Source organism: Lissotriton helveticus, chromosome 8 (assembly GCF_964261635.1).
Source record: "Lissotriton helveticus chromosome 8, aLisHel1.1, whole genome shotgun sequence".
NCBI lineage: Eukaryota > Metazoa > Chordata > Amphibia > Caudata > Salamandridae > Lissotriton > Lissotriton helveticus.
This window is the reverse complement of record NC_136069.1, coordinates 80,091,866-80,114,701: the sequence shown is the minus strand read 5'-3', so window position 1 is coordinate 80,114,701 and position 22,836 is coordinate 80,091,866. Positions and strand designations below refer to the sequence as shown.

Here is a 22,836-nt window from a genome sequence, read left to right as displayed (position 1 = left end):
GGAGGCAATCCGACAAACCGACAGCCTTCTGTTGTCCGGAACAAGCTTGCATTTCTGTATGATGGAACACTGTCTCCCCTCGGAAGGAAATACTTTTCCTACCTCGGAGTCTACCATAGCACCTAGATAATGGATTCTCTGTGTGGGTTGTGGAGTTGATTTATCAAAGTTCATATGGAGGCCCAGCTGGAGACATAGCTCTAGGCATTGCAGGAAATGACTCCTCACGCTGTGTGGTGAGGGAGCCTTCAACAGTCAGTCGTCCAATTACGGGTACACGAAGATGCCGTTGCGGCGCAGTGTGGCTGCCACTACTGCCATGCACTTTGTGAACATTCTGGGAGCTGACTCCAACCCAAAGGGTAGTACTTTGAACTGGTAGTGAGAAGATCCTACCAGGAATCTCCGGTATCATCTGTGATGCTGATTGACCAGAACGTGAAAGAATGCATCTTGCAGATCCAGCAAGCACATCCAATCTCCCTGCCTGAGATGTGGATATATTTGATGGAGAGCCAACATGCGAAACTCCTCCCTTCTGAATGATTTCTTGAGTGTTCGCAGGTCCAGAATGGGTCTGTATTCTGCTTTTTGCCCCTTCTTTTTTACCAATAAGTATCTTGAGTAAACCCCTCTCCCTCTTTGAGATATTGGCACCTTCTCGATGGCTGACTTTCGGAGAAGGGCAACAACTTCGTTCTGTAAGATGTTCAGCTGGTGACACGATGATGGAACTGGAGGGATTGAGCGAGGGCGTTGTCGAAAACGTAGAGTACCCATTCTGCAGCGTAGCTCACACCCACTGGTCCTTTGTGAAAGCTCGCCACGCTTCAAGATGATTTGCAATACTTCCCCCCCCACTGGAGTGGTGAACGCCGACCGGGGAAGTGGGCACTCATTTTTTGGTCTGCGTCTTATCGGTCGTGTTAGACTGATGCTGGTTTCCACTTCCTCTGGAGGAATGACTGCCCTGATGCTATGATCTTTGCTGACCTTGCTGATCCTGATTTTTCTGCCCATGAGGGCTTTGAACCCTCTGTTGGGGGGATTGCCCGATTGTAAGGCCTGAATAGTTTGCGGAATTCCTTCTTTTTTTCCAGACCCACAGCCTTTAGTGTGTCCAGCTCTGTTTTCATCCGGGACATTTCTTCATCCGTGTGAGCCCCGAACAGAGAGGAACCGGAGAAGGGAAGATTTGGGATGCATGACTGAGCTTCTGGCTTTAGCACGTTGTGAGTTGGAGCCAAGATGATCTTCTAGCTCAAATTCCATGCGCATAGGCATGAGCCGAAAGAGTAGCCCCATCAGCTGCAGGGCTGATACCTTGGTTAGCCAGCAAGCTGCCTTCCTGAAAGATCTCTTCAAAGTCCTTGCGGTCTTCCTGTGGCAACTTCTCTGTCCATCTCTGTTGGGAGTCCCACAAAGACCTATCATACCGGCACAAGAGAGCTGATGCACTTGAGACCTTCAACATAGAGGCTTAAGTGCCACAAACCTTCCTTCCCCAGGAATCCTGCGTTTTGCTCTCCTTGTCTAGTGGAACAGTAGAGGAGGAAGCAATATCATGAGTCTTTTTTGCTGCAGCAATTATCACAGAATCCGGAGGGGGATCAGATCTAAGGAAGAGTGGATCGTCTTCCGGTGAGTGGTACTTCTTTACAATTCTAGCTGGCAAGGCCTTAACTGTCGCCGGCGTGAGAAAGATGTTCATCACTGGCTCTATGAGGTCCAGTACCAATGGTAGCAGAGGTCTAGATGCTGCCGTTTGGTGTAAAGTCTCAAAAATCACAGAGGACTTACTCCAACGAGTCGGCATAGGGATGCCTAGCTTCGTTGCTCCTCTGCCCTGAATGTCCTGAAAAGTGGTAACATAATCCACTGGAGAGACCCTCGACAGCGGCTGATAGTAAGGGTAGGTGAGTAGTCTCTGTGGGACGTGCGAGTAGAAGAGGAGGACGGAGTTGGAGATCTATGTCTTCTCCTGCTTCTATATCTAGACCTCCTTCTGTGCGAATGTGAACTCTGGCTCTTGAAGGAGTACGTTCTCTATCCACAGCCTGTACCAGACGAGCCAACGGAGATCTGTAAAGAGGGTTCGAGTAATGCTGCGCCGCTGTGGCTGGAACTGTGGCCCAGTGATGTAAGGACCTGTTCCATCTTGACGAAAGATGGAGGGAAGGCGATCTTTGCCCCTCTCGCCCTTCAAGAGACTGTCTAGGAGGAGGAGAGTTCACCCCTTCTTGTGCAGGCCTGGTTGGGAAATCTTGGTGCCCCCTGGACACTGGACTGCTGGACATCGAGATCACCACCTTCGGAGATCTTGACTTTGATCCTCTGTGAGAACTGTTCTAGACGTTGGTGACGAGGACAGGCTTACTGGATATGAGGCCTCTTTGGACTAGGGCCTCATAGTTGATCTAGAACACCTCTGCAGAGACTGTCTTCTCGGCGGAGACGCCTGGCTCGAAGTCAACTTTCTCCTCTTGGAAGGAGGGCAAAATCTTGCAGCCGAGCGGCCTCTCGACGTCTAGCGTCTACTTGATGCCGACAGAGTACCATGTTTCGACGCCAGCCGCCTCTGTTCTGAAGACCAGTGTCTCGACGTCGACCGGTGGTGTGCTGCCGTCGACTGAGATCTCTGCCTCGACGTCGAAGATCTTTGCACTGACTTCGACAGAGATTTCTGCCTCGATGTCTAAGATCTTTGGGCTGGATTTGATGGAGACTTTTGCCTCAACGTCAAAGAAGGTGTCCTGTGCTTCGACGTAGAAGATCTTTGGACTGATCTCGATGGAGACCTGTCTCTCGACGTCTATCGCCGATGATGAGGTGACGACGGTGTGATGTGTCTGGGCGTCGATCGCCTACCCGGCGTCGACGGAGAATTGGCCCTTGACGTTGATCGTTGCCTGGTTGACGTCAACAGAGGACCTGTTACCTTCGTCGACGTTGATCTTGTTGTCGATGTCTGAGAATGATAAGCCGGCATCACCGTAGTCTTCGACATTGATTTCTTTGTCATCTGCAGCTTCGACGTTGATCCAGACGCGATGGAAAACATGTCGGGACCTTGCCTCTCGACGTTGATGAGTTCTCCTTTTCTACTGGAGACCTACCTCTTTCAGAGCAGTCATAAAGTCGAATTCTATCCCTGTCTTTGATGGTCCTTCTCGACAACTTCTTACAGTTGGTAGAAGAGTGAGAATCAGGGAGACGGAGAATACATACAGGGTGTGTGTCTGATTTGGCCTTCTTGCCACAGGCAGGGCAAGGATCAAATAAAGGCATTTCTGAAGAAAATAAACCTTTTCTGGACTCAAAAAAGGTATCACTCTTACTCTAAGGCAAAAAAGACGTTGAGTGAAAGTACAAAAACTAGGAATTTATAAGATATTTTTTGACAAAGTCAAAAAAAGGAAGAGTTGTGAATCCAGGGTCCTGACTGAAGTAGCCGGAAAGAACAACTGACCTCACTGTCACCCCTGAGGCATGATGGGAAGCTAGGGGTCATGGCTGTCTTAAAGGCACGGTGCCAGTTTTTGTGTGAAAATGCTTTAATTTTCTATGCTATTGGTTTACAATGCAGCCTGTAGGCTAACAATGTCTGCTTTCCCAGATGGCTGTCACATCCCAGGAGTGATGCATCTGGCACTAGGGGAAGACAGGAACCCCCGATCTCCGCAGATGAGCTGCGACCACTGCCATCACTTTCATGAACACCCAAGGGGCACTGGTAGGACCAAAGGGGGGCTCGGTGAACTAAAAATGCTTGTGCTCTACCGTGAACCGCAGGTAGCGTCTGTGGGCTGGCAGGACAAGGATGTGAAAATAGGTGTTCTGCAAGTCCAGTGTCCGGATCCAGGCCTGGGTCCTTGGGGTCTACCAGCACGGGGCCTGAGCCGCCAGCCTCGAAGGCCCAGGACCCCTAACCTGCTCAGCAGGGCCCAAAAGCATGCTGGCGGAGTAGGGCTGCCCAAAGATGGAATGGAGGACTTTGTATAATGCACGAAGCTGGACAGGGGATGCTCTGGCTCCCAGAAACAGAGGGAAGTGCGGAGTCATCCCAGAAGGAGGCACCGAAGACAGAGCCTTTGAGCGATGACGCTCCGGGTCCTGCTTGGCGTCAGCCGTCCGACTGGGAGACGGTGAAGAGCGCCGGTGCTTCTTCGCCTTCTTCTTGTGCCTCGACTTACCCAAAGACTTGGAGGGCTTTGAGTATGATGAGATTTGGGGGCTCTGCGACCGGTCTCGAGACCTTCCTCTCGAGTGAGACCAGGAACGATGCGAAGCCGGCTGCTGGGCCTCCAAGAGCTTTCGGGACCACTCCCGCAAAGACTTTGGATTTAGGGTCCGGCAGTCGGAGCACGACTTCGGATCGTATTCCCGTTCCAATCACCAGAGGCACAGGTCTGTCACAGACATCAGTTTGTGACAGGCCTCGCAGGGCTTGAAGCCGGTCCGACGATGGGACATCCTTCACACACCAGGAGTAGAAGACTAAAAGAAAAAGCCGACAAGTCTAAAAAAGCATAGTCAAAAAATTACTAAAGGGGTAGCTCTCTCTGGATCTGCGCTAGGCTGGCACAAAAAAAGACGTCGGCACGCAGGGGCGGCGTCTAAGTAGGCACTAGGAAGTCATCCTGGCGAACGCGACGCTGACGATGGACGAGGAGTCGACCCACACTACCTACCGACGTGCTGTGGTACTGCCAAGAAAAAAATCTCTGGATCCAGTCTGACGCCTGAGGGTAATTCTAAGGTAAGTAATCTATAACTAACTGTCTCCTTTAGATGAACACCCTACGTCATCACAAATAGATATTCTGGTGTGCTGTGCCATTTTCAAGTAAATATTTGTACTCCACAGGTATCTATATTGGGGAAGGAGAAGGTTTCTTCAGATCTAGCAGTACAGGTTTGAGTTGAAACACTGGAAATGTATTGTAGCTCGTGGGTTCCCGAGGTGCAGAAAGGAATCCGCTTCGGACACCTACTAAGCCCACCTAAACTGCCTACTTGAGCATTTGTAGACCCTGACTCTCAAAAAACATCTGCACTGCTGCATTCAGCTCAGCGGTCGATGGCGACTGAGACCTCCCTTGCAACATAATGTTACTGAAGCTTCCTCACAGTCCCTGCAATGGCCACACTACTCCTCCTACTAGTCACAGTGACCCAAGTCCTTTTCTCAGTGGCTTCCCTGAAAGTTCCAGTTCTCACCTGCATCCCTTGATCCGCTGAGATAACCGCCTGCCCACTTAACTTCGAAGTCTTGCGAGGTTCTGGAGTCTGAATTAGAAAAGGGTTTCCGACAGGTGTGAAGATTTTAACGAGTGTCCATGTTTTGATGTTTGCTGTCAGAGTGGATGTATGTCATCACAACGCATGCTTTTACTCCGCATTCCATTACAACGCAGTTTTTACAATGCAAGTCGTTACAACGACTTGCATTGGGGGGCCCTGGATAGTGGAATAGTTTAATTTTCTATTCCAACTCCAGTCCCCGTGCATAGTAGGGAAGGTGTTGGATAGAAAATTAAACTATTCCCCATCCTACAGCGCCCTCCAGCGCAAGTTGTTGTAACGACTTGCATTGTAATAGCTGCCTTGTAATGGTAGTGCGGATAGTTGCGTTGTAAAGGATGTTTCCCGTCAGGGTGAATACTACCAAGAGAAATAGGGAGTGTCATTTTCCTGTTTGGAAAGTGAAAACCTGTGGACAATCAAACAAGGAAAACATTTTATCCAGAAGGCTCACACTCTATCCTTTTAAGATGCATGCAAGGATGATTTGGGGTTTTCCAATACCGGAACTGCTGTTCACACTGGAGAGGGAGGCTCACCCTCCGAAGCAAAGTAGTTAGAGCTGTTTCTCAGAAGAAATATACTTTGAACGTATTCGGCTTTTATGCCCACCATCTCAAGCACACAGCACCTCCGTAAGGAAACTAGATATCCCCCGTGTTGGCTTGATTGAATTAATAGGCTGCTCAGGTATACTTTAATACTTTTAATAAGCCTAAAAAGGAAACAATCAAAAAGGCAACAGAGAGTTGCGACATGTTTTTATATAGGCAGCTAAGGTGCCTTCAACGTCTGATCTCATCGTAAAAGAGTGATCCAAGGGTTCTCGGAGTAATAAACACGCCACTCCCACCATAAGGAGCATTCAAATCTTATTTTCAGGTGCAACTTCTATGGATTCACAAATTTGTTCCAACATCTTTATACTGTAGTTGCCACGAATTAGCTGTGTAGTTTGGAGTGCAAATTGGCAACTAATTCATAGCCTACATTCCCAGGACTGTGGTAATGTGAGCCTACAACCTGAACTGCCAACACGTTGAGGCTGGATTTTACATCGAGGCTGCCTGTAGGTGGTGCTACAGCAGCCAAGGAGCCAGAACTGTGCACCTCCTTCTGCGCATAATCCCCAAGTTAGGTGACTTTTTTTTGTAACTGTTTTTATTGTTTTATACAGCAAAAGGGCAATAATGGCAGCGTACAAAGAATCATATAATGCGATTTGATGGTATACATTCGAAATCATAGCATAGTGAAGTAAATATTGTTCTATTCCCGTATATACTTTCTCCCACGTCTGCACCCCTTCCATTCCATCCCCCAGCACGTCCTCAATCTTCATCTGAGCTCTCTTCCTCTGATTCCGGTAAAGGTTCACAAATATCTCCCCTATATATATTCCAAGCAGTCCAGATTTTTGTCCATTTCCTGGGGCACTTACGATTGACATATACTGTTCGCTCCGTTATCATCAGTACATCCATAGCTCTACACCAAGTCTCCAGAGTGGGTGTAACAACTGCTCCCCATTTCTGCGCAATATTACGTTTTGCCACCATGAGTCCCAGTGTCACCCATATCTGACCATACCTTGTAAGGTCATTTGGTTCCCATATATTAAACAAGCACTTGCGTGGGTCAGGGAGAAGTGACACCCCCATCACCTGTGATATTGTGCGTATTACTTGCCGCCAGTATTCCAACACTACTGTGCACTCCCATATTGTGTGAAGGAACGTTCCTTCCTCTTCATACCCTCAAAGGCAATATGGATGCTGTGCTCTGTGTATTTTGTGCAGCATGGTCCTGGTGTAGTATACCAGATGTAGAATCTTAAGTTGTATTAATCGGAACCTTGCAGATATCCCCACCTCTCTAGGAGAGGCCAGGCCTCTTGCCATTCCGAATCATCCATATCTCCTACTTCTGCCACCCACTTAGCCCGCAGAGCTATTGTTGGTTCTGGCATGTTGGTAATCAGCATTCTGTATGTAAGTTAGGTGACTTTTGATGCCTATGAAGAAAGGAAGAGTCCTATCATTTCTCAAGACAGAGGGACATGGCGAATCAAAGCTCTGGCAAGTAATACTGCCTTGATTTTTTGCAGAATAGTCTACTGATTGAAAATGTCTAAACTGGATAAAAGTGTGCCTATAGTATGAAAAAGAAAGGATATTGATGGTTTAACAGTACGCAAAAAAATAGAGAAGTCATCTGTGACCCAAATAAGGCAAAATAGGACACTTCTCTGGATGGTCTGAAGGAGCAAATGGTTCTTCAAAAGAAGAAAACATCTGGTTGTCATCTGGGCCTCTAAACAGGCCACCTACTGAATTATCTGTGGGTGGCCTGTTTAGGGAAGAAATATGTTTCTTTCAACCCATAGTCTGTGGGGCAAGTGTCTGGGATCATCAAGTTCAATAATTTGTATAGCGCACTACTCACCCAGTGGGTCTCAAGGCGCTTGTGGGAGGGAGATGAATTTACTTATCGAATATCCAGGTTTTTAGTTGCTTTCTGAAAGCGAGGTGGTTTTGAGTGAGGCGGAGGTGGGAGGGGAGAGAGTTCCAGGTCTTAGCCGCTAAGTAGGAGAAGGATCTTCCCCCCCCATGGTGGATCTGTGGATGCGCGGAATTGCGGCGAGGGCTTGATTGGACGATCGTAGTTGGCGGGAGGGGGTGTAGAAGGATAGACGCGTGTTGAGGCATTCGGGTCCTAGGTCGTAGAGGGCTTTGTGTGCGTGGGTGAGGAGACGGAACGTAATTCTCTTGTTGACAGGGAGCCAATGTAGGTCTTTCAGGTGGTCGGAAATGTGGGCTTGCCGAGGGATGTCCAATATGAGTCTGGCTGAGGCGTTTTAGATGCGTTGGAGTTTTTTCTGTAGTTTGGCCGTGGTTCCGGCGTAAAGGGTGTTGCCGTAATCAAGTCGGCTTGTGACCAGTGCGTGGGTGACCGTCTTTCTTGTTTTGGTGGGGATCCAGCGGAAGATTTTTTTGAGCATTCGTAGGATGTTGAAGCAAGATGATGAGACGGCGTTGACTTGTCTGGTCATCGAGAGGGAGGAGTCGAGGATGAAGCCCAGGTTACGTGCGTGGTCCATAGGTATGGGTGCGGTTCCGAGGGCCGGTGGCCACCATGAGTCGTCCCAGGCAGAGGGGGATGGTCCTAAGATGAGGACTTCTGTTTTGTCCGAGTTTAGTTTTAAACGGCTGTTCTTCATCCACTCGGCTACTTCTTTCATTCCTTCGTGTAGATTGGTTTTGGCGGTGTTTGGATCTTTTGTGAGGGAGAGGATCAGCCGGGTGTCGTCTGCGTAGGAGATGATGTTGAGGTTGTGTTGGCGCGCGATGGGTGCGAGGGGACTCATGTATACGTTGAAGAGGGTGGGACTGAGTGATGATCCTTGTGGAACGCCGCAGATGACTTCGGTGGCCTCTGATTTGAAAGGGGGGAGGCGGACTCTCTGTGTTCTTCCGGTGAGGAACGATATGATCCAGTCCAATGCCTTTCCTTGTACTCCGATGTTGCTGAGGCGTTGCATGAGGGTGCTGTGGCAGACTGTGTCGAAGGCTGCTGAGAGGTCAAGTAAGATGAGAGCAACTGTTTCTCCGTTGTCCAGTAGTGTTCGGATGTCATCTGTTGCTGCGATGAGGGCGGATTCGGTGCTGTGTATGGCTCGGAAGCCTGATTGAGAGGAGTCGAGGGATTTGTTGGATTCGAGGAAGGCGGCAAGCTGACTGTTGACGGCTTTCTCAATGACTTTGGCGGGGAATGGGAGGAGGGAGATGGGTCGGTAGTTCTTAAGTTCGGTTGGGTCAGCTGTGGGTTTCTTCGGAAGGGCGCGGAGTTCGGCATGTTTCCAGTTTTCTGGGAAGGTGGCGGAGTTGAGGGAGCAGTTGATGACGTCTCGGAGCTCGGGTGCAATGATGGAGTCTGCTTTGTTGAATATGTGGTGGGGACAAGGGTCGGTTGGCGATCCTGAGTGGATGGAATTCATCAGGCAGGTGGTGTCTTCAGTGGTGATTGGGTTCCAGGCGTAAAGGTTGTTAGAGGGGGTTTTTGGTTCGGAGGTGGGTGGAGTGGGCTGGTCATCGGACTGGTTTTGAAAGCGGTTATGTATTTCGGCGATTTTGTTGTGGAAGAAAGATGATAGAGAGTCGCAGAGGTCTTGGGAGGGGGGTGATGTTGTTAGTGCCTGCGGAGGGGTTAGTGAATTCTTTGACGATGTTGAATAGTTCCTTGCTGTTTTGGGCATTGTTGTCAAGTCGATCCTTAAATGCTGATTTCTTGGTGGATCGGATGAGTTGGTGGTGTTTGCGGGTGGCGTTCTTGAAGGAGGCCAGGTTGTCAGTGGTAGGGTTTTTTCTCCAGGTTTTCTCAAGAGTCCGACAGAACTTCTTGGATTTCTTAAGGTCATCGTTGAACCAGGGGGCTTTTTTGTTACCTTGCTTGATTAGATGGTTTTTCAAGGGTGCTAGTTCGTTTGCGCTGTGGTTGATCCATTTTGTGAGGTTGGTGGCTGCTTGGTTTGGGTCCGATGAATTGGCAGGGGGATTTTGTTGAAGCGATGAGCAGAGCTGGTCAGTGGTGATTTTGTTCCAATTTCTTCGGGGGATAGGTTGTGGGGGGTTATGGGTCGAGGATTTTCTGTAGCGGAAGTGAACGCAGCTGTGGTCCGTCCAATGGAGAGCTGTAGTGTGATCGAAGGAGATGTGCTTGCTGGAGGTGAAGATAGGGTCGAGCGTGTGTCCGGCAGAGTGGGTGGGGGTGTCCACGAGTTGTTTGAGTCCGAGATTGCCCATGTTGTCCAAGAGGGTGGTGGTGTTTTTGTCGTTTTTATTGTCCAGGTGGAAGTTGAGGTCTCCCAGTAGAATGTAGTTCTCGGATGGGATGGCATGTGGGCTGATGAAGTCAGCGATGTCTTCACTGAATTGTGAGCGGGGTCCTGGTGGTCTGTAGATGAGGGTGCCTCTGAGTGTGCTTTTGGGGTCGGTGTGAATCTGGAAGTGAAGGTGTTCGGCGGTAGCGAGGTTATCGTCGATAGGATCATCTACAGTTTGCATAATATCTTCACATGTATATGTGGAAAATTGATGTTGAAGTCATTACCATATTGTGATCGGCATTAACGCTTCTCGTATTTAACCATTTTGACAATTTTAGTCCAAAGTTATCAAGTGCTTCTGCAGACAGTCCGAGTAACCTAGGAGAATATAGGCTGATAGAAAATGTGATTATCACTGAAGGAAGCTGATCAAACCCCTTCTCTGTGAATTTTAGGTATTGCTTACAGGCAGCTTTACGCTGTCTGTTTGCCAAATACCTCTCATGGACTAAAAACGTCCAGTGGGCTTACAGCCGGCCAATTGCTTGCCATTGGTTGTTTTTACCATTCTCATTTGCTTGCTTATTTTTTCGATGACCTTTCCTCCTTTCCTTGTATTTATCCCTCCCCTGGAGTATATCCTCTTTACCATCCTTTTGATTGGAGACTGTACCCTTCCACTGCTGACATTTAGGAGACTACGGGGCAGATTTACTACTTCTGGCGCATCTCTGCTAATCAGCAGGGATGTGCCAGAAGAGTTGCGATGCATCCGCCCACCCGTGCGCCACCACTGATGCACCGCATTTACAATGCGGCGCATGGATGTGCAGATGCGTGTTGCATCCCCCGTCTAAAGGCGGCGCATAGCTGGAGTTGCGTCGCAAGTGCGACGTAGCTCCAGCACGGCTCGGGGTGCCCCTATCCCTAACATGCAGCGTCAATCCTTACACCTGCTTCAAGCAGGCGCAGGGTTTTGACGCAGCATGGCCTTAAAAGTGACTAAGTGAAATCTTGCAGATTTCACTCAGCCACTTTTAGGAGGCGTTCCTGCGCCAGAACGCCCCCCTTGCGCCAGAACGCCCACATGTGGCTCAGGGCTTTACAACGTGACGCATCTCCCACGCAACTGCAGCGTAAAAGCGGCGCAAGGGGCTTGTAAATCTGCCCCTACATTTTTTTCTTTTTCATTAAGCACTCCATAAGAGGGCATGTGTTTTCCTGCTCTTTCCTGTGTGCTATTTACTCCCCTCAAATACCAGCCCTGCTGGTTGCTTCCTTTTCAATCATGCCCTCAAATTCACTCCTCAATGGATCCTGGTGAACAACACTTACAACGCAACTTTTACATCGCAGAGCCTTTACAACGCAACCATTACAACGCAAACTATTACAACGCATTGCTCTGGGGGGCGCTCTAGGATAGGGAATAGGTTAATTTACTATCCAATAACCTTCCCTAGTGTCCACGGGGACTGGAGTTGGAATAGTAAATTAAAGTATTCACTATCCAGCGCCCCAAAGCACTATGTGTTGTAATGGACTGCGTTGTAATACTTGCGTTGTAAAGGCATGCGATGTAAATGGATGCGTTGTAATGTCATACATCCATGGATCCCCAGCCTTAGCGGTACTTGACATAAATGTTTTCATTTTTTGGGAGGGCCAAAGCTGCAGACATTTTCTGCTACTAAGCTCTGCATTCCGAAAAATGCTTTTGTGCATCTCTGCTGCCCCATGCCCACTTCCCGTTGCTCTACCCACCCACTCATCCGCTCCTTCATTGTTTCCCCAACCCTCACCGTCATTTAATATTTGTTTCAATTTACATTTTTCTAGAAGGACTGGCAGCTGCCATTTGTTGCCTGGCCTTTCTGCTATCCAAAATGCATTTTTGTGCAGGGAAAATTTCATTTTTGTATTTACCGATATAAGTGGTGTCTTAAAGAATGATGTGGCCTCCATTAGCAGCCGCCTCATGACATCTTTTTTTAAAGATTTTTTTATTGAGGCTGCACAGCATTGGCAACAAATATTTTTCTTTTTGTTCATGCTATGCATTGCATCTCCAAAACGCATTGACAGAACCAATAGGTCAACAAGGCGAGATCTATTGGCTTTGCCAATGCTTGTTATTGTCTTCTTTACAATAGCTTTAGAAGGCAGCTGAACCTCTCATACTACACCTAAAAAGATTTTCAGTCACTAAGAGAATGTACAAAATCCTGGGAAACACTTAAAGAAAGAACCCAAAGAGTAAGATCAAAGGCAGAGCTTGCGACAAAGTAGTATCTATGGAGTTACAGAAGGCACTGAAATAGGCAAACGGAAGGGGCTGGTAGCCTTCCCCTGCAATATTGATTATGTAAGGACATACACTCCTTAAGTCGTGGAGGTTGCCCTATGCCATAGTTTGTGAAGAATGAAAAAGCTCTTCATCAATAGGGGAGCATGGAGTGGCACACCTCTGTTCTAGGAGAGACAAATGTGGCAAATGTTACTGCTACCTTAAGAAGCTTGAGGAATGAGTCTCACATAGCTGGACAGAAATGGTCTTGGCCAGCATGTGTTGAGCAACAAGACTAAGGGGCATATTACCAAGGGCCTTATCGCCGCTTTAGCGGGAATTTTTCCCGCTAAAGCGGCGATAATTTAATCGCCCTATTACCTAGCTGTCGCTAACACCAGTTAGCGACAGCTTGTAGGCGATAGCGGGCATTTAGGGGCCCACTTTGCATGTCAGCGATAATTATCGCTAATGACATGCAAAGTGGGCGTGCCAAGATGTTAGCGACTGGAAACAGTCGCTAACATCGCTATCTCCTATTACCAACTTTTGGAGATATTCGCGCTAAGCGCGATTATCTCCAAAAGCTAACGCCTGCCCAGAGCAGTTCTTAGCCATGTTATCCAATGGTAAGTGGATGACATGGCTAAGAGCATTTGCTTGGTAATGCATGAATATCGCTGACTTTTCAGCGATATTCATGCATTTCGGCCGATTTTTATCGCTTAGGAGATAAACCTTGATAATAGCAAGGCTCCTAAGCGCTAAAAATAGGCGAAGCACGGCGATAGTAGCCCCTATTGCCTAGGACCCTTCACAAAGGTGGAAGAGGCAGCTTGAGTCCTTTTGACATAGGCTCCTTTGTTATCTCCTCTGGAAGGCGCATTGGCAACATGACCTGTGTGTTTAGTGATCTCTGGTCTCACAGAACTGGCACAGGCATAATTATTTTCTTTGAAGTTTGGAAGTTTAAGTTTATTGTTTCAGTTAGTTAAAACCATAACAATTTCACAGGTTAAAAACTTTAATTCATTACACTGTATAAACATCATAAATATGTTCAAAACAATTCAAAACGTCATTCCGCTGGATACTTGCTAGTACACAATTTTTTTAAAGCACATAAGTGATTTGAAACGAACCTGAATTAGTGCAAAGTGGACAAACCTTAAAAATAAGCAATCACAGCAAGATGACAACAGTCTTTCAACTTTGATCTTTGCGTACTTCCTGCCACAGAACATTTTGAAAATGATTTGGTAATTTGGAGCTGGTCGAGTATGTAGACCATTCTCAAACTTTAAAGTATTTATTGATAAAACTATCTGCAATGGGTTACATTGAATTAGAGAAATACGTGCCGGTCAGGGGTGGTTTTGTCCTGGTAAAGGGTGAAGGACCATCAGCCTCTGATCAAATAAGGGCTACAATGTTGCTTGAAATGAGACTCAGCGGCCTATCAGAATGATGGCTTCTGGTTGGACTGTTGATGGTACCTGTAAAACACACAAGATGATGGACGGAATGTTGTACAATGGCAAAACATTCACCCCCAGTCACAGATCTGGGTTTAATCCATCGTTATTTTGCTCACCAAGCCACCCCAGTTCAGACATGGCCATATGCAAATCAGTCTGACCCTGTGCCTCATGGGAACAGTCCAGCCCGAACTGCCAAGCCATGTCTTCCCTCGACCGGAATCAAGCATCCTAGGACCGGTTTCTGGCTATCAGCCGTCATCAGCCAGGATAGCTTGACTCCAGTAGCTTAGTGAGCAGGGGACCCACGTCTGGGCATACCCTTCCCACATAGGGTGAAGAGCAAAACACACAAGATGATGGACGCAATGTTGCACATTGGCAAAACATTCACCCCCAGTCACAGATCTGGGTTTAATCCATCGTTATTTTGCTCAACACGCCACCCCAGTTCAGATCTGTGACTGGGGGTGAATGTTTTGCCAATGTGCAACATTGCGTCCATCATCTTGTGTGTTTTGCTGTTCGCCCTATGTGGGAAGGGTATGCCCAGACGTGGGTCCCGTGCTCACTACGCCACTGGAGTCAAGCTATCCTGGCTGATGATGGCTGATAGCCAGAAACCGGTCCTAGGATGCTTGATTCCGGTCGAGTGAAGACATGGCTTGGCAGTTCGGGCTGGACTGTTCCCATGAGGCACAGGGTCAAGACTGATTTGCATATGGCCATGTCTGAACTGGGATGGCGTGGTGAGCAAAATAACGATGGGTTAAACCCAGATCTGTGACTGGGGTGAATTTTTTGCCAATGTGCAACATTGCGTCCATCATATTGTGTGTTTTGCTATTCGACCTGTGTGGGAAGGGTATGCCCAGACGTGGGTCCCGTGCTCACTACGCCACTGGAGTCAAGCTATCCTGACTGATGATGGCTGATAGCCAGAAACCGGTCCTAGGATGCTTGATTCCGGTCGAGGGAAGACATGGCTTGGCAGTTCGGGCTGGCCTGTTCCCATGAGGCACAGGGTCAAGACTGATTTGCATATGGCCATGTCTGAACTTGGATGGCGTGGTGAGCAAAATAACGATGGATTAAACCCAGATCTGTGACTGGGGGTGAATGTTTTGCCAATGTGCAACATTCCTTCCATCATCTTGTGTGTTTTGATGGTGCCTGTGCCTAGGGAGACAGTTTCGTATCCTGCATGATTTTTGTTGTGCTGATAGTAATTTGTTCACTTGTAATAGGAACTTAGCGGCCCTGCAGGAAAGCTGAATTGAATGGCTGTTCAGTAATGTCATCACTGCGTGTCAGCAGGATCTTATCTTGAGTGCGTAGGGAGTGGGGCAAAGTAATTTCTGTCTGAGTTGGGTGACAGCAGGACAAATGCATAGAAATTGTAACTCGCTTTCCTCAAATTGACCACATAAACGGCAAAGGGAATCCAGCCAACCTTGTTGAGACCTGATATTTTGAAGGGAAAACACCCATACAGATTAGTAGGATAAAGTGTTGAATGGGTGGAGAAATGTGGCATATGAGGTATGTGTGGGTGGCTCCAGTTCGTGTAGGATTGTAGAACTGACCATGCATGCTTTTTCCCAGCCATTTCTGTTTTGTGAAGTATCTAGGATTTTAACTTGGCCGCTTTGTTGGTGATTTTTTTAAATGCTGTAAGACTGATGTTTAACTCCGAGACTTTGGAGAGATCAAGGGTTGTTAGAGCTTGTCGGAGCACTGTTGGCCAGTCACTTTTTTGGGTGTGTTAGCTCTCCATTATGGCCCAACACAAGGCAGCCAGTGATTCGGGGGGGGGGGGAAGGGGGCGGTGGCGGTGTGCAGTTCTCATCTTCCAACAGAATTTGGTTATGGTGGGCATCCTTACCGGGAGTTGTTGAAAAAGCTCAGATTACAAGAGCACTATGTTGTAGTAAATGGAAGATGTGTTTGAACAAAATAGACTGTAATTGGTTTAAGGTGGTTATGTCCTTGCCCTCTAGCAGCTCCGAGCCATAGGTCAATGAGGGTAAAAAATTCGCCCCGATAATCTGTAACCGATATGACTGCGATGAGTTCCCCATCTTTTTTTAAATTTGATTGAAAGCGAAGTATAGCTTGTTAGCTTGAGCTCTTCTTTGCACTAAGTGCTGTTTGAAATTTTATCTTGTGTCCATTTCCACACCTAAGTATTTGTAAGTGTTTACCAAGTCAAGGCTGTTCCCTGCAGCTTTCCATTTAAATTTTATGTTTTGTAGGCTGCTTTAAGCTGAGAAAGGGAGGACTTTTGTTTTTGCTGTAATTTCATTTCAGGCCTAATGATTCAGTAAATTAGAGGTTAGTTGTAATTTGGTGCTGGAGGCCGATTGGGGTCTGGCTGCATAAGGCGATTTAGTCTACGAATTGTAGACTGCACACTAGTCTCATTGCTAGTTTTGGTGGGTCATTCGAAGCTTCAGATATACAGCCATCCAAGTCTGCTGTGTATATATATTGAAATGGCAGAGGGCGAGAACACATCCTTGTTTTAGGGCGATGAAAGTGAATATCTTTGCTGTTCTGTCACTCTTTCTATTTTGACTTGCACCCAGGTATCTTTGTATAAGTTGATTATTGCTTCGAGGAGTTTTGGTGGTGCACCCCATCTGGCCATTTTTGCCCAGAATAAGTCTTGAGGGACCGTGTCGAATGCGGCTTTTAGGTCAACAAAGCAAGCTGATAGGTTAGAGGATGTGTGATTGGTCTTTTCGATGAGGAGACTGAGGGCAAGAAGATTGGGGGTTGTGCTCATACCCGCCCTAAAACCTGTATGTGTGACCGGAATGATGTTTTTGGCTGATGCCCAAGCTTCCAGAACTCTTAATAGATTGATGGCATGAAGTTTTGTTTCGACATCCATCATGGCAATTAATCTGAAGTTTGCTGGGTTTGTCCACAAGCAAGATTTAAAGATGGGTTGAAGGATGCTTCCTCACCACGATGCAAGAATTATACTGGTGGAGAGTGCCAGGTTAAATAAAGGGGTAAGGTACGAGGCCCAAAAGCTTGATTGTGCTTGAAGAGGGCGTTTGAGAGACCAATTGGTCACGGTGCCCCATGTGATCTTAGTTTCTTCAAGGAGTGTTCGACATGTCTTTCTTTCAACAATTTTCCCTCTGACTGAGTCTTTGTGGACATTGATCCCTTCGTGTTTGTGTCGTTCGTGATTGCGTTGTTCGCTACCTGTTCTGGGCGAGCCGCTTTGATGTGAGATGTCCAGTCAAATTCTGAAATTCCCGCGTTGTGATGGCAAAATTTGCCGATTGTGAGTGAGTTGATTTCTGCCCAGAACTGCTTGCTGTTTTTTGTTTTACTTGTGTGCAGTAATTTTAACCATATTTTTTCTTGATTTGTTTTTTTAGCTGACCAGATTGCCTTTTTATAAGTGCACCTCAGTACTACCATTTGATTCTTGGTGGAATGACTAAGCTTTGGGTCATTTTTTCACAGCTGTCTAACTTCCTTATTTAGCTCTCTTTTTTCTCTCTGAAAGACTATGGAGTACCGGGTGCCCCTTTGGTGGATGAGTTAAGGGGTTGTGAGCGATTGGATTGCCAACTGGTAGCTAGTGCCGCAGTAAGAGATTCCCAGTAAGTCCACTGCGCCTGTTTGATGTCCGGTGTATGCGACGTGAACGTTATTATATAGTTTGCTATCTCTGCAGTCGCCCTTAGATGCCAGGCTAAGCATTTAGGTTTGAAGGCACAATGTTGAAACATCAGATTCTTGGTATGGGGAGCTCTTGTGGTGTGAACTAGGAGCTCTACATGCTCTGGTAGGTGGTCGCTCTCGACTCTGGGTATTAAACAATAGCTCTTGATCTTATCAAATATCTCTGAGTCGACAAATGTATAATCCAGTGTTGAATAAGTTTTGTTCAAGGTCCTAGTAAAGGCAGTTGCATGATCTTGAGGAACGCAGTCGTTAAATGAGCAGTGGCCAATTTCCGCAGGGCAGTTTTGCACATTAACCCATAGCGTCCTGTTTTTTGAAGATGCGCAATTACTGGTGAAGATAGGTTCGTAGCTGTTACATGCTGTTGTTTGGGTGGGTGGCTGTTTGTAGGAGGTGCATGTTGAAATCTCCTGACAGAATGATTTTGTTTTAGTGGGACGTTTTTGCAGTTGTTTTAAAAGTGTTATCAATGGAGCAATATGGCCAGGTTTGTTCTTTGGGCCAGGATGAATGTAGATTTTACGATTAATAAATTGGTGTCACAGGTTTTGTAATTTGATCTTGAATGACTATGCGATGAGAGTTTAATATATTGAGGGCATGCTAGGCCGAGATCTACGTGTTCTTTATGTCTCCGACGGTGGGTTGCTATATAAGTCGAGAGACCACTTGTGGTTCTCGCCTATTTAGATTTTTTTACTGCTTCCTGTTGGTACTCCTTGAAGCCTGTGACCAGTGTTGGATTCTCGGCCCAGGTTTCTTGCAGTAGGAGGATGTCAACATTTTGGAGAAAAATGATGAAGTCTTTCTCCCCCACCTTGCTTCTAAGGCCGTTCACGCTCCAGGAGCACAGTTTTAAGAGGGGGTTTGGGGATAATACTACTTTTGGTTTTGATCATGCGACTGCCATCAATGGGGTGAGGACCTGCAGGTTTTGCAGGGAGACCTTTCTTGTTTAGCTCAGAGCTCCAGGAGTTGCTGTGTGAATGATGCAGAGGTTTTCTAGGTTGATGGGATGTTTTCCTGCTGGTCCAATTGCGCCCCTGAGGGTCCCCACTAAAACTGTGCCAGTTTTTGTTGGATGATTTGGTTGTGGCTGTAAGGGGCTGGGGTATCTCTCTAAATCCATTATTTTTAGTTCAACGCCCCGATTTAAGAAATGGCCTGTGTTGCCATACCTCCATAGCTGATTTTAAGTTGGACCAGGTGACCACCGTTTCTTCTGCCTCTTCCAGATTGGGTTTAAACTCGATGCCTTCTACGTCATGTGTACCTATATGGTTCAGGGTTTCTATTGATTTGACCAGTTTCTGAATTGCGCTTCTGTTCAGTATGTCATTTTCCCTGAAATGTCAGGTGCCACTTGAAGAGCAGGCACACTGACGTTTTATAGAAGATTAAACTGCAAGAAAAAACTGAAAAAGAGAATGACTTTGCTGTGGCACTAAAAAGCTCTCAGGGTTATACTAAAAAAGGCAAACAGGTAAAGCAGGTATCACTGATGTCAACAAATTCATCAATGGGAACCAAAAATATCAAGAAATGGAGCAAATGCACTTGATTTACTAATCCCAAGTGTCTTTGATGTCAGAGAAGTTGAAACTGAAGTACGTTCTGAGCTGGATCATGTCTGGCTTTCACCTTCTTTAAGATCCAAATCTACCAGAGCTGACAATTTCAGGTCCAAACAAGCTTTGGTGCATGAATTGAATTGACCCTGTCCTAAAATAGACAGTTCCACCCTCCAGTTTGACATAGCCAGCACACCCAGTGCATGATGACACGAAGGGGAAGATGGAAATTGAGGCATTCTGCAAGAGTTGGCTGGGCAGGATTGCATAGTCGCTCCCAGAGCCACACCTCTTCTGAATCCCCTCTTACAGGTGCAATAACAACTCACTGCAGACCACACACAGTGGCAATGTACTCTACACACAGACAGCAGTTCCCTACAGAGACTTCTGCTTCAGCCATCTTGAGCTGGATCTCAAAACAGACTGGTTCATGGAACAAGAGCATTTGAGGGAGGCACCACTGAGCAGATGAGGGTCATCTTCATAATCTCTTGGAAGACATCACTCTTCTGTTCGCAGAATATAAAGAGTAATCAATACGTTGATGGGAAGTAACAGCGTCAGCCTTGGAATCTTCAGCTTGATGGTCCTGTACAGCTGGTTACGCTGCATAGGAAACAAAGCGGAAAGAATAAGTAAGATGCACACAACATATTTTACAGCTTCTTTTTAACATAGGTCTGAACAGAACCCCAAACCCACTGGTGTTTTATCAATCACTTCCTAGAGGCAAACTATCTATGGGAGGTCCATTGGGCAGAACTCAAACACACAACAAAGAATCTGCTTTGATCCCCATTGTCAAGGGCTACACTACAAGTAATGAACACAATAGGGGAAGTGACTCGCCTCAAACTACTTCCTTCCCCTTACACGTAACTGTTAGGGAATCCAGAATGTTATCTAGTAGCGGACTGGGAGGCATTCAGAGAGTGGAATAGAAATTGGTGATCTTTTTTAAAACGCCAAAATTAAATCATTTGAACAGATCAAGACCGAGTATGGCTTAGGGAAAGCCGAAAGTAACAAATACACCCATATTAGACAATGGACGAGTCAAAAAGAAATGAGAACTAACAACGCACCCACTAAATGAAGGTAAAATATCACATATCATTTGGGTCTGCTCACTCTTGGGTAAATAGTGGGAAGAAGTTCCAAAGCTCTGGAAGTAATCTCAGCTACACAAACATCCAGATTTCATATGAACATACTATTGAGGCGGGTTCCGTGAAATGCCCAGGGCCATCAAGAGAAGCAAGCAAAACCGAGTGGCATATGTACAAGCCCGTATCGACACCACAACGTCACTTTTACGGACGTTGCGGTGGCGATAGGGGCTGCGCCTTATATACAAGGCAGCGTTAAGCCACTTAACGTGGTGTAATGCTGCCTTGTACATAACGCCCCCTTTCACGCTATGGTTAGCGTGAAAGGGCGTGCTGTGGGTGTTGTGGTGGCCGTTCCACCGCAACACCCATTGTATTTGACGCTGCGCTCTCTGTACAAGGGTGGCATACATAGGAGGCAGCTCCAAAATGAAGACCAGAAAAATCCTGGTCTTAAATTGGCGAAACAAGGAGAAATGCATTATTTCTCCTCGTTTTTGCTTTTTCCGTGTGTGCTGCCTTGTGCAGCACACATGGAAAAAGCTAAATGCCATGGTTTGTTTATGTACAGTAAGGTGTCCCTTTCTGTACATGAACCAAGCTTTAAAAAAAAATGCCAATTTGGAACTTTCATGTGTGAAAAGGGCAAAAGGGCATTTTAGGATTGTTCATGTGCAGGAAGGGACACCTTCCTACATATAACCAATCCTCCCCTACAGAGACACCCTTGCACTCTGGTGCAAGGGTGCCTCCGTTGGTGCTAAGTTGTTAAACTTAGCACCATCGCAGGGGGGAAACGCAAGGCTGCACCACATTCTTGTAAATATGGTGCAGCCTTATATTTCGGAAGTGGCGGAGCGTGTTGCTAAGCCAAGGAGGCTAACGACACGCTCCGCCACTTCATTATACATATCCCCATGAACCCGTTGCTTTTAGCAGCCAAGTAGACAATACTCAAAACATTGGGGGAACAATACTACCTACGATGAACGACTGATATGGGGAAGCTGTGGTTTAATTTAAGAATGAAAAGCATCTCTCATACAATGCAGGAGAAGAGCAGTGGATTGTGAAGGCGTGGCGTCCAGTTTTGGATTATTATGCTAAAGACCACATGACTTGAACCTGTCTGTGGTCTTTAATGCCCCTCAAAGCTGTGCCCTGTTGTCTTCTCTCTGACAAGAAACGAGACAAACGATAAATTAGGACTGCTGAATTATGTTTTTTCATTTATAGTGCACTATTGGGGTAGTGGAGGGAAATTATATGTTTCCTTGCTAAAACCATTAAAAATGATTGAAACCTAAAACAAACACCAAAAGTGTTCTAGGATCCTCTCTGCAGAAGCTAGAAGCAACTGCTTTCAAGCGACTGCAAGTGCAAGGCACAGTGGGTTTGGCAAGGTTACATGATTGTTAAAGGGACAGTCTCTGTTTTCAAACCCTGTAGGATTGTGTCCTATCTGGCTGCAGTTCAATTAAGTTCAACTATATCTTCCAACATCGTTTAGAAGCAGCAAAATAGACTAGGCTGTCATGTGGTTTTCTCCATTTGAGAGTTTGAAGTATTCTTCTATTATGTTTTATAAAAGAAGTGGAAAAATATTTGTAATTTTGAAAATTGGCTAAGGATAGACTGCAGTTGTATTCAAATTCTGACCCTAATAGTGTTGTTAATTTTACTGGTTACTTATAGATGGCATATGTGTATATGGCAAATGAATTGTTCTGGGATCGGATCCGCTTGAGGTGGGGACACATTCTTATCTTAATGACTATCTCAACGAAGTTCCTACAAAACAGAACCAAGTATTACTCAAGTAAAGTATATAGGGTCATATGTACGATGAAGTGGCAGAGCGTGTTGTTCGCCTCCGGGGCTTAAAGACACGCTCCACCATTTTGGAAAAGCAAGACTGCACCATATTTACAAAGATGTGGTGCAGCCTTGTGTTTTCCCATGCGATGGCGCTAAGTTTCACAACTTAGTGCCAATGCAGGCACCCTTGCACCAGAGTGCAAGGGTGTCTGTGTGCAGGGGGGGATTGTGAAGTGAGGACCCGGTTCTGCTTGCACACATTGCTATGTTAGCATAACCGTTTTAGAAGTTTAAACTCCATTTTGCCACTTTGCCGCCTTTGCACACGACACTACATATAACTGTTGTTGTAAGTTAAACTGCAGGCTTTTCTTCGCATTAGTACGGCCTGTTTTTCACATCCCTAGACTTACACCGCGACCTTAGTTCTGTACACTGTGTGCAGAAGTCTTCAAGGTCATAATAACAATGTATGCTGTTGATTCAGGTTGATCGGCCTACACTCTAGACACAACACCCACACAGCTGCAAATAACTGAAACTTGAGTGCCTTTAATATTGCATTGCATGCATGACTCGGGCACTTGGAGAAAACCTTTCCATCTACAGAGAGAGTTGCTGATCCTGTGATGTGATTCACCTCAGCTGATCTTGGAGGCATGGGGTTCCCCGTTTAAACATAGAGACCTTCTATTATTATAAAACCTAGCTCCTAGCCAGGGGAGGGTGG

The 22,836-nt window shown here is 46.5% G+C and overlaps 1 protein-coding gene across 2 annotated transcripts in view; it reads right to left on the bottom strand.

Moving 5' to 3' along the window:
* Positions 1-22,836, bottom strand: part of LOC144772394 (uncharacterized) — a 552,770-nt gene that overhangs the window by 95,336 nt on the left and 434,598 nt on the right. Inside the window, exon 4 of one of the 2 annotated variants that reach the window (XM_078656673.1) lies at positions 16,135-19,785. The exons of the other annotated variant lie outside the window; for it this stretch is intronic. Within the exon in view, the coding sequence (XP_078512799.1) occupies positions 19,781-19,785 (5 nt within the window). The 3' untranslated portion in view covers positions 16,135-19,780. Of the gene's footprint in view, positions 1-16,134; positions 19,786-22,836 lie in introns of those variants that run through there. 2 annotated transcript variants of the gene reach the window in all.